General features: G+C 46.8%; 2 protein-coding genes across 2 annotated transcripts; both read right to left on the bottom strand.

The window, feature by feature from the left end:
- Window positions 1-3186: 3186 nt before the first annotated feature.
- Window positions 3187-4612, bottom strand: LOC113069007 (WAP four-disulfide core domain protein 3-like). The gene is made up of 3 exons (XM_026241992.1): window positions 4413-4612; window positions 4040-4171; window positions 3187-3311 (listed from the first exon to the last, which is right to left on the bottom strand). The coding sequence occupies exons 1-3, from the start codon at window positions 4504-4506 to the stop codon at window positions 3187-3189; spliced, it is 351 nt and encodes a 116-aa protein (XP_026097777.1). The 5' UTR covers window positions 4507-4612.
- A 2971-nt stretch (window positions 4613-7583) lies between these two features.
- Window positions 7584-10241, bottom strand: LOC113069005 (fibroin heavy chain-like; the record flags this gene model as incomplete). The annotated part of the gene is made up of 4 exons (XM_026241990.1): window positions 10012-10241; window positions 8729-8908; window positions 8453-8692; window positions 7584-7864 (listed from the first exon to the last, which is right to left on the bottom strand). Coding segments are annotated over exons 1-4 (795 nt in total), but the record flags the coding sequence as incomplete, so codon positions are not given.
- Between the last annotated feature and the right edge of the window lie 2076 nt (window positions 10242-12317).

Genomic DNA, 12317 nt, shown 5'->3' with positions numbered 1-12317 from the left:
TGAACGTTTACAAAAACAACTTGAGATTTTAATAATGCATAAGTAAACGCTCAAATTAACATGAACCAAGATAAATCAATGCTGTGGAAATATTGTTCATTATTATTATTTATACATGTAATTAACTAATGTCAACTAATGAACCTCATTGAAGAATGACCGCAGATGAGGCATTAAGTGTGTGGCACTACGACCAAACTTAACATTTTACAAGATTAATGTAGCAATGGGTTTGCTCGGTTTTAATCATGTAACGGTTAATAGATTTGAGCAAAGAAATAAAGTGCCATATTGATTGCAAATACAAAAACAAGACGAGTAAAGAAAATGTGGTACTTATTAAATACATTTTATTTAGATGTACTCTATGAACAGAGAAAACCCGCTGTTAACAGGTTAATATAACATTTCTCAGTCTAGGACTAGTAAAAATAATGGCAATATACTATGATGAACACAGCTCTCCTCAGAGTGGCAGCATCATCTTCTTGTATGACAGGTGTTAAGGCACAATACTGCCACCTGGGAGCTAAGCCAGGTAGTGGTGTTGGAGTATTTACATGTGGCGAATACTGGTATATCGTCACGCACACCAAATTAACACTGCTATCGATAATCATTACTTTGAATATCACGATTTGTCTCCCAAACCGGTATGTCGCAACAACCTTACCATGAAACATTTTAAATCTAGCCTCTTTTACTTAGTTTATTTTCACAAACACACCAAGCTTTACTTCAATTCTAAATCCAAAATAAGCTTTGACCTGTAACACAGGTTATGCTATTCCTAGGTTTATTAGTACAACGGTTTTAAGAATCAACGTCTTTTAGAAACATGCTGTCTTGAACATATTGCCTCAACAGAATCACAAGAGCTTATGGAAGTGTCACTTGCGCCCTACAAACTGTTTTCAGCCATAATGAAATGTGTCTAGAGCATCAAATCAGCATAATACAATGATTTTTAGACCGGAGTAATGGCTGCAGACTATTCAGCTTTGGCAAGAATAAATTTAATACACACACCAAAAAAAAAAAAAAAAAAAAAAAAAAAATCATGATTTTCTCATGCAATTATTATCCAGTACTCAGGGAGAGAACTTACAGCACTGATGCCAGAGAGCATTTATGTGAGAAAACGGCCAAGTGATACGAAACACCAACTCTTCAAACCAAGCAATTATTTATTTTAGGAGGTTGTAGTAGTGGTAGAGACAGAAAATCTTTCTAAACTGAGCAATCAGGGAAAACATGCCATTTGAATAAAAGCACTAGAAAAGATCTCCAGAAAGTATTATGCAAAATTCCCAGGAACATCTCCCTGACCTCAACATTGACCTTGGCCACATCGCCGACAATTCCCTTGACCGCTTCCCTGTCCTGCACAGCTTCCCTGACCCTGTCAAGCGCCCTGACCAGCTCCGCTTCCCTGTCCAGCACCCTGTCCATAGCCGCTTCCTTGACCAGCTCCGCTTCCCTGTCCAGCACCCTGTCCATAGCCGCTTCCTTGACCAGCTCCACTTCCCTGTCCATAGCCGCTGCCCTGTCCAGCACCCTGTCCATAGCCGCTGCCCTGTCCATAGCCGCTGCCCTGTCCAGCACCCTGTCCATAGCCGCTTCCCTGTCCAGCTCCACTTCCCTGTCCATAGCCGCTTCCCTGTCCATAGCCGCTGCCCTGTCCATAGCCGCTGCCCTGTCCATAGCCGCTGCCCTGTCCATAGCCGCTGCCCTGTCCAGCACCATGTCCAGCTCCGCTTCCCTGTCCAGCTCCGCTGCCCTGTCCATAGCCGCTGCCCTGTCCATAGCCGCTGCCCTGTCCAGCACCCTGTCCATAGCCGCTTCCCTGTCCAGCTCCACTTCCCTGTCCATAGCCGCTGCCCTGTCCGGCGCCCTGACCAGCTCCGCTTCCCTGACCCTGTCCGGCTCCCTGACCAGCTCCGCTTCCCTGTCCTGTGCCGCTTCCCTGACCAGCTCCGCTTCCCTGTCCTGCGCCGCTTCCCTGTCCTGCGCCGCTTCCCTGACCAGCTCCGTTTCCCTGGCCCTGTCCGGCTCCGCTTCCCTGACCGGCTCCGCTTCCCTGACCGGCTCCGCTTCCCTGACCCTGTCCTGCACCCTGACCGGCTCCGCTTCCCTGACCCTGTCCTGAGCCCTGACCGGCTCCGCTTCCCTGTCCCTGTCCTGAGCCCTGACCGGCTCCGCTTCCCTGTCCTGCGCCACTTCCCTGACCCTGTCCTGCGCCCTGACCGGCTCCGCTTCCCTGTCCTGCGCCACTTCCCTGTCCGGCTCCCTGACCAGCTCCGCTTCCCTGTCCTGCGCCACTTCCCTGTCCGGCTCCCTGACCAGCTCCGCTTCCCTGTCCTGCGCCACTTCCCTGACCCTGTCCTGCGCCCTGACCGGCTCCGCTTCCCTGTCCTGCCGCCACTTCCCTGTCCGGCTCCCTGACCAGCTCCGCTTCCCTGACCCTGTCCGGCTCCCTGACCAGCTCCGCTTCCCTGGCCCTGTCCGGCTCCCTGACCAGCTCCGCTTCCCTGACCTGCACCCTGTCCGGCGCCCTGACCAGCTCCGCTTCCCTGGCCCTGTCCGCTTCCCTGTCCAGCTCCACTACCCTGTTCATAGCCGCTGCCCTGACCTGCGCCCTGTCCATAGCCGCTGCCCTGTCCGGCGCCCTGACCAGCTCCGCTTCCCTGACCCTGTCCGGCTCCCTGACCAGCTCCGCTTCCCTGTCCAGCGCCACTTCCCTGTCCGGCTCCCTGACCAGCTCCGCTTCCCTGACCCTGTCCGGCTCCCTGACCAGCTCCGCTTCCCTGGCCGGCTCCGCTTCCCTGACCTGCACCCTGTCCGGCGCCCTGACCAGCTCCGCTTCCCTGGCCCTGTCCGGCTCCCTGACCAGCTCCGCTTCCCTGGCCGGCTCCGCTTCCCTGTCCGGCGCCCTGACCCGCTCCGCTTCCCTGTCCGGCGCCCTGACCCGCTCCGCTTCCCTGACCCTGACCTGCTCCGCTTCCCTGACCCTGACCTGCTCCGCTTCCCTGACCGGCTCCCTGACCAGCCCCGCTTCCCTGTCCGGCGCCCTGACCAGCCCCGCTCCCTGTCCTGCACCCTGACCAGCCCCGCTTCCCTGTCCTGCACCCTGACCAGCTCCGCTTCCCCTGGCAACTTGCTTGATCTCTTCCCTGACCACGTGGTTCACTGCATGCAAAGCCACCGGTGGTTGGGGCAACATTTCTGCGTGGCAGGACACTGGCCATCACGGAAACAGCTTTTAGCACACAGTGGAATCATCTCCGGTACGGGACACTGACCCGGCTTCACTGCGTGAACACAGATAGTCAGCTTTAGTTTGTGCATATAGACCAGGAATCCTCAAATCTGGACCTCGAGATCCACATTACTGCAGAGTTAAGGTCCAACCCTAATCAAACACACTTGGGCATGCTAATCGGTGCCAATCCATGTCTTTGGGATCATTAGAAAAATCACAGGCAGGCGACTTTGATAAGGTTTGGAGCTAACTTCTGCAGTGCATTGGACCTCCAGGGCAAGATTTGAGGAACCCTGATATAGACAGTATGCCACTTCGTTATACAACAAAACATTCAAAGCATGAATAACAAGTTTTAGCTAAAGAAAGAATTCTATTCCAAGTCAGTGGTTCTCAATTTTATAGTCCTTGGGCCCCCTCGCTTTGCACATTTTGCAGGTCTCCTTTATTAACACACCTGATTGAGATCAACTTGTTGGTCCAGTTCATGGCTCTCTCTCCTGACAAGCTGATGTTCAGGAGTGTTAAATAAGGGGGACATACAAAGTGTGCAAAGCAGGGGGTCTCCAGTACTGGAATTGAGGACCACCGTTCAAAGTATTATTCGGCTTTATTTTGTAAAGCCATCCTGTCCTTAAAACCATCCTAAGGGATGAATTCAAACCGACTTTAGAGGAGAACAACAAAAGGCAAAGTCTCTTAGAACGTACATGGAATTCATTGGGTTACTAATGTGTGTGTTTTCAGCCTTAGCATCCATTATTAACTGAAACTCACTGAAAACAGGCAGCACGCAAACAGGCCCACAGTCAAATTGACAGCATTTGTGCCCTCCAGGGCAGTCTTCATCAGAGGAACATCCTCGATGGAACGGCACGACCGTCAGCCTCGCCGGACAGAAACCATCCACTAGAGAATTCAAGTGGATCATTAGGAGAGGCCAGGGAGTGCGGTTTCAGCAATTTTAAATCTGGGGTTTCGGAATGGGTCTCAAACCGAAATACAAATTTTATACATAGTTGTCTGCTTCAAATCAAAGGGGTTTGAAAACCTAATAATTCATAAACCGTGTTAATTACTTCCAAAGACTGGGAGTCACTTATTTCCGCATTTCTTCAGGGTGTGTAATGAAATCAACAGATCTTTTCACCTGTGGTTCGTCTTTGAATAGCGTGGGCTATGCTCAAGTATCCGAACAGACACGAAAAAACAGCAATCAACGAGAAATACACTCGAGCTGTCATCCTCCCAGCCTGTGAGCAAACCGCACAAAACTAAGACAAATACGTGTTGCTGCAATATCAACCTCTGTAAAATCGAATTTTAAAGATTCAAGAACAGGTCAATTCCAACCCCAATCAAACTCACCTGCCTGTAGCTTTCCAGTGATCTGAAATGCCTTGATTAGCTAGTTCAGGTGTGTTTGATTGGGGTTGGACCAGCTGAATGCTGCGTTCTAGCCATGTCATAAATTAAGCTAGCCTAATTAGGAGAGGATGGTGCATTTCTATGGCGACACTATCAACTGCAAAATGAATATGCAGTGGTCAGGTGCTACAGCGATCATGTTGTGGTACCAGTAGGTGTGTTTGAAAATTACCCAGAACAAAACTTACAACAGTAATGTACAAGAGTGTGCAAACCATTTATTCAGTAATCAACAACTGTATATTCGTAAAAGTTACAAGTCTTGTTTGCTTTATTATTAACATTGTTCTCCAAACTGGTGCAGTAGTCCTCAAGTCTCCTGAAGAAAATGGATGAAATTTGGCTTGGACCCTGACCTTGTAGGTGTAATTTTCCCCAAATAATAAAAAAAGATGTACAAGAAAAGTTATTACATTCATTTGAACACATACGTATCAAAACGATTTAACTTGAATGTAATATGTATTCCTTTTCCCTCTACGAAAATTAACCATGGTTTTACTACAAATAAAACCAAAAAACCATGGTTACTATAGTTAAACCATGGTAACCACAAAATAACCACGGTTTTGCTATATTAACCATAGTTTAACCATGGTATTTGTAGTAAATCTGTGGTTATACAAATGGTGGTCAACACACCAAAAAACCATGGGTTACTACAGTTTTACTATAATAAAACCATGGTTATTTTTCGTAAGGGTCATTACATTTTGCACATCCACCCCAAAAAATATATAAACGTAAACAAAATTACAAAATACATGGATAATATAGATAATATAGAATTTACATTAATGCATTAACTAACAAGAATTAACAGTGAACAATACATTGATTACACAATTGGTTAATCTTTGTTAATGTCAATAAAACAAGGGTGGTTCATTGTTCATGTTAGTTCACAGTACATGAACGTTTACAAAAACAACTTGAGATTTTAATAATGCATAAGTAAACGCTCAAATTAACATGAACCAAGATAAATCAATGCTGTGGAAATATTGTTCATTATTATTTATTTATACATGTAATTAACTAATGTCAACTAATGAACCTCATTGAAGAATGACCGCAGATGAGGCATTAAGTGTGTGGCACTACGACCAACTTAACATTTTACAAGATTAATGTAGCAATGGGTTTGCTCGGTTTTAATCATGTAACGGTTAATAGATTTGAGCAAAGAAATAAAGTGCCATACTGATTGCAAATACAAAAACAAGACGAGTAAAGAAAATGTGGTACTTATTAAATACATTTTTATTTAGATGTACTCTATGAACAGAGAAAACCCGCTGTTAACAGGTTAATATAACATTTCTCAGTCTAGGACTAGTAAAATAATGGCAATATACTATGATGAACACAGCTCTCCTCAGAGTGGCAGCATCATCTTCTTGTATGACAGGTGTTAAGGCACAATACTGCCACCTGGGAGCTAAACCAGGTAGTGGTGTTGGAGTATTTACATGTGGCGAATACTGGTATATCGTCACGCACACCAAATTAACACGATATCGATAATCATTACTTTGAATATCACGTTTGTCTCCCAAACCGGTATGTCGCAACAACCCTACCATGAAACATTTTAAATCTAGCCTCTTTTACTTAGTTTATTTTCACAAACACACCAAGCTTTACTTCAATTCTAAATCCAAAATAAGCTTTTGACCTGTAACACAGGTTATGCTATTCCTAGGTTTATTAGTACAACGGTTTAAGAATCAACGTCTTTTAGAAACATGCTGTCTTGAACATATTGCCTCAACAGAATCACAAGAGCTTATGGAAGTGTCACTTGCGCCCTACAAACTGTTTTCAGCCATAATGAAATGTGTCTAGAGCATCAAATCAGCATAATACAATGATTTTAGACCGGAGTAATGGCTGCAGACTATTCAGCTTTGGCAAGAATAAATTTAATACACACACCAAAAAAAAAAAAAAAAATAAAAAAAAATCATGATTTTCTCATGCAATTATTATCCAGTACTCAGGGAGAGAAACTTACAGCACTGATGCCAGAGAGCATTTATGTGAGAAAACGGCCAAGTGATACGAAACACCAACTCTTCAAACCAAGCAATTATTTATTTTAGGAGGTTGTAGTAGTGGTAGAGACAGAAAATCTTTCTAAACTGAGCAATCAGGGAAAACATGCCATTTGAATAAAAGCACTAGAAAAGATCTCCAGAAAGTATTATGCAAAATTCCCAGGAACATCTCCCTGACCTCAACATTGACCTTGGCCACATCGCCGACAATTCCCTTGACCGCTTCCCTGTCCTGCACAGCTTCCCTGACCCTGTCAAGCGCCCTGACCAGCTCCGCTTCCCTGTCCAGCACCCTGTCCATAGCCGCTTCCTTGACCAGCTCCGCTTCCCTGTCCAGCACCCTGTCCATAGCCGCTTCCTTGACCAGCTCCACTTCCCTGTCCATAGCCGCTGCCCTGTCCAGCACCCTGTCCATAGCCGCTGCCCTGTCCATAGCCGCTGCCCTGTCCAGCACCCTGTCCATAGCCGCTTCCCTGTCCAGCTCCACTTCCCTGTCCATAGCCGCTTCCCTGTCCATAGCCGCTGCCCTGTCCATAGCCGCTGCCCTGTCCATAGCCGCTGCCCTGTCCATAGCCGCTGCCCTGTCCAGCACCATGTCCAGCTCCGCTTCCCTGTCCAGCTCCGCTGCCCTGTCCATAGCCGCTGCCCTGTCCATAGCCGCTGCCCTGTCCAGCACCCTGTCCATAGCCGCTTCCCTGTCCAGCTCCACTTCCCTGTCCATAGCCGCTGCCCTGTCCGGCGCCCTGACCAGCTCCGCTTCCCTGACCCTGTCCGGCTCCCTGACCAGCTCCGCTTCCCTGTCCTGTGCCGCTTCCCTGACCAGCTCCGCTTCCCTGTCCTGCGCCGCTTCCCTGTCCTGCGCCGCTTCCCTGACCAGCTCCGTTTCCCTGGCCCTGTCCGGCTCCGCTTCCCTGACCGGCTCCGCTTCCCTGACCGGCTCCGCTTCCCTGACCCTGTCCTGCACCCTGACCGGCTCCGCTTCCCTGACCCTGTCCTGAGCCCTGACCGGCTCCGCTTCCCTGTCCCTGTCCTGAGCCCTGACCGGCTCCGCTTCCCTGTCCTGCGCCACTTCCCTGACCCTGTCCTGCGCCCTGACCGGCTCCGCTTCCCTGTCCTGCGCCACTTCCCTGTCCGGCTCCCTGACCAGCTCCGCTTCCCTGTCCTGCGCCACTTCCCTGTCCGGCTCCCTGACCAGCTCCGCTTCCCTGTCCTGCGCCACTTCCCTGACCCTGTCCTGCGCCCTGACCGGCTCCGCTTCCCTGTCCTGCGCCACTTCCCTGTCCGGCTCCCTGACCAGCTCCGCTTCCCTGACCCTGTCCGGCTCCCTGACCAGCTCCGCTTCCCTGGCCCTGTCCGGCTCCCTGACCAGCTCCGCTTCCCTGACCTGCACCCTGTCCGGCGCCCTGACCAGCTCCGCTTCCCTGGCCCTGTCCGCTTCCCTGTCCAGCTCCACTACCCTGTTCATAGCCGCTGCCCTGACCTGCGCCCTGTCCATAGCCGCTGCCCTGTCCGGCGCCCTGACCAGCTCCGCTTCCCTGACCCTGTCCGGCTCCCTGACCAGCTCCGCTTCCCTGTCCAGCGCCACTTCCCTGTCCGGCTCCCTGACCAGCTCCGCTTCCCTGACCCTGTCCGGCTCCCTGACCAGCTCCGCTTCCCTGGCCGGCTCCGCTTCCCTGACCTGCACCCTGTCCGGCGCCCTGACCAGCTCCGCTTCCCTGGCCCTGTCCGGCTCCCTGACCAGCTCCGCTTCCCTGGCCGGCTCCGCTTCCCTGTCCGGCGCCCTGACCCGCTCCGCTTCCCTGTCCGGCGCCCTGACCCGCTCCGCTTCCCTGACCCTGACCTGCTCCGCTTCCCTGACCCTGACCTGCTCCGCTTCCCTGACCGGCTCCCTGACCAGCCCCGCTTCCCTGTCCGGCGCCCTGACCAGCCCCGCTTCCCTGTCCTGCACCCTGACCAGCCCCGCTTCCCTGTCCTGCACCCTGACCAGCTCCGCTTCCCTGGCAACTTGCTTGATCTCTTCCCTGACCACGTGGTTCACTGCATGCAAAGCCACCGGTGGTTGGGCAACATTTCTGCGTGGCAGGACACTGGCCATCACGGAAACAGCTTTTAGCACACAGTGGAATCATCTCCGGTACGGGACACTGACCCGGCTTCACTGCGTGAACACAGATAGTCAGCTTTAGTTTGTGCATATAGACCAGGAATCCTCAAATCTGGACCTCGAGATCCACATTACTGCAGAGTTAAGGTCCAACCCTAATCAAACACACTTGGGCATGCTAATCGGTGCCAATCCATGTCTTTGGGATCATTAGAAAAATCACAGGCAGGCGACTTTGATAAGGTTTGGAGCTAACTTCTGCAGTGCATTGGACCTCCAGGGCAAGATTTGAGGAACCCTGATATAGACAGTATGCCACTTCGTTATACAACAAAACATTCAAAGCATGAATAACAAGTTTTAGCTAAAGAAAGAATTCTATTCCAAGTCAGTGGTTCTCAATTTTATAGTCCTTGGGGCCCCCTCGCTTTGCACATTTTGCAGGTCTCCTTTATTTAACACACCTGATTGAGATCAACTTGTTGGTCCAGTTCATGGCTCTCTCTCCTGACAAGCTGATGTTCAGGAGTGTTAAATAAGGGGGACATACAAAGTGTGCAAAGCAGGGGGTCTCCAGTACTGGAATTGAGGACCACCGTTCAAAGTATTATTCGGCTTTATTTTGTAAAGCCATCCTGTCCTTAAAACCATCCTAAGGGATGAATTCAAACCGACTTTAGAGGAGAACAACAAAAGGCAAAGTCTCTTAGAACGTACATGGAATTCATTGGGTTACTACTGTGTGTGTTTTCAGCCTTAGCATCCATTATTAACTGAAACTCACTGAAAACAGGCAGCACGCAAACAGGCCCACAGTCAAATTGACAGCATTTGTGCCCTCCAGGGCAGTCTTCATCAGAGGAACATCCTCGATGGAACGGCACGACCGTCAGCCTCGCCGGACAGAAACCATCCACTAGAGAATTCAAGTGGATCATTAGGAGAGGCCAGGGAGTGCGGTTTCAGCAATTTTAAATCTGGGGTTTCGGAATGGGTCTCAAACCGAAATACAAATTTTATACATAGTTGTCTGCTTCAAATCAAAGGGGTTTGAAAACCTAATAATTCATAAACCGTGTTAATTACTTCCAAAGACTGGGAGTCACTTATTTCCGCATTTCTTCAGGGTGTGTAATGAAATCAACAGATCTTTTCACCTGTGGTTCGTCTTTGAATAGCGTGGGCTATGCTCAAGTATCCGAACAGACACGAAAAAACAGCAATCAACGAGAAATACACTCGAGCTGTCATCCTCCCAGCCTGTGAGCAAACCGCACAAAACTAAGACAAATACGTGTTGCTGCAATATCAACCTCTGTAAAATCGAATTTTAAAGATTCAAGAACAGGTCAATTCCAACCCCAATCAAACTCACCTGCCTGTAGCTTTCCAGTGATCTGAAATGCCTTGATTAGCTAGTTCAGGTGTGTTTGATTGGGGTTGGACCAGCTGAATGCTGCGTTCTAGCCATGTCATAAATTAAGCTAGCCTAATTAGGAGAGGATGGTGCATTTCTATGGCGACACTATCAACTGCAAAATGAATATGCAGTGGTCAGGTGCTACAGCGATCATGTTGTGGTACCAGTAGGTGTGTTTGAAAATTACCCAGAACAAAACTTACAACAGTAATGTACAAGAGTGTGCAAACCATTTATTCAGTAATCAACAACTGTATATTCGTAAAAGTTACAAGTCTTGTTTGCTTTATTATTAACATTGTTCTCCAAACTGGTGCAGTAGTCCTCAAGTCTCCTGAAGAAAATGGATGAAATTTGGCTTGGACCCTGACCTTGTAGGTGTAATTTTCCCCAAATAATAAAAAAAGATGTACAAGAAAAGTTATTACATTCATTTGAACACATACGTATCAAAACGATTTAACTTGAATGTAATATGTATTCCTTTTCCCTCTACGAAAATTAACCATGGTTTTACTACAAATAAAACCAAAAAACCATGGTTACTATAGTTAAACCATGGTAACCACAAAATAACCACGGTTTTGCTATATTAACCATAGTTTAACCATGGTATTTGTAGTAAATCTGTGGTTATACAAATGGTGGTCAACACACCAAAAAACCATGGGTTACTACAGTTTTACTATAATAAAACCATGGTTATTTTTCGTAAGGGTCATTACATTTTGCACATCCACCCCAAAAAATATATAAACGTAAACAAAATTACAAAATACATGGATAATATAGATAATATAGAATTTACATTAATGCATTAACTAACAAGAATTAACAGTGAACAATACATTGATTACACAATTGGTTAATCTTTGTTAATGTCAATAAAACAAGGGTGGTTCATTGTTCATGTTAGTTCACAGTACATGAACGTTTACAAAAACAACTTGAGATTTTAATAATGCATAAGTAAACGCTCAAATTAACATGAACCAAGATAAATCAATGCTGTGGAAATATTGTTCATTATTATTTATTTATACATGTAATTAACTAATGTCAACTAATGAACCTCATTGAAGAATGACCGCAGATGAGGCATTAAGTGTGTGGCACTACGACCAACTTAACATTTTACAAGATTAATGTAGCAATGGGTTTGCTCGGTTTTAATCATGTAACGGTTAATAGATTTGAGCAAAGAAATAAAGTGCCATACTGATTGCAAATACAAAAACAAGACGAGTAAAGAAAATGTGGTACTTATTAAATACATTTTTATTTAGATGTACTCTATGAACAGAGAAAACCCGCTGTTAACAGGTTAATATAACATTTCTCAGTCTAGGACTAGTAAAATAATGGCAATATACTATGATGAACACAGCTCTCCTCAGAGTGGCAGCATCATCTTCTTGTATGACAGGTGTTAAGGCACAATACTGCCACCTGGGAGCTAAACCAGGTAGTGGTGCTGGAGTATTTACATGTGGCGAATACTGGTATATCGTCACGCACACCAAATTAACACGATATCGATAATCATTACTTTGAATATCACGTTTGTCTCCCAAACCGGTATGTCGCAACAACCCTACCATGAAACATTTTAAATCTAGCCTCTTTTACTTAGTTTATTTTCACAAACACACCAAGCTTTACTTCAATTCTAAATCCAAAATAAGCTTTTGACCTGTAACACAGGTTATGCTATTCCTAGGTTTATTAGTACAACGGTTTAAGAATCAACGTCTTTTAGAAACATGCTGTCTTGAACATATTGCCTCAGCAGAATCACAAGAGCTTATGGAAGTGTCACTTGCGCCCTACAAACTGTTTTCAGCCATAATGAAATGTGTCTAGAGCACCAAATCAGCATAATACAATGATTTTAGACCGGAGTAATGGCTGCAGACTATTCAGCTTTGGCAAGAATAAATTTAATACACACACCAAAAAAAATAAAAAAAATAAAAAAAAATCATGATTTTCTCATGCAATTATTATCCAGTACTCAGGGAGAGAAACTTACAGCACTGATGC

Source organism: Carassius auratus, unplaced genomic scaffold (genome assembly GCF_003368295.1).
Source record: "Carassius auratus strain Wakin unplaced genomic scaffold, ASM336829v1 scaf_tig00000491, whole genome shotgun sequence".
NCBI lineage: Eukaryota > Metazoa > Chordata > Actinopteri > Cypriniformes > Cyprinidae > Carassius > Carassius auratus.
Note: the sequence above shows the minus strand (reverse complement) of the source record. Positions and strands in the feature narration are given on the sequence as shown.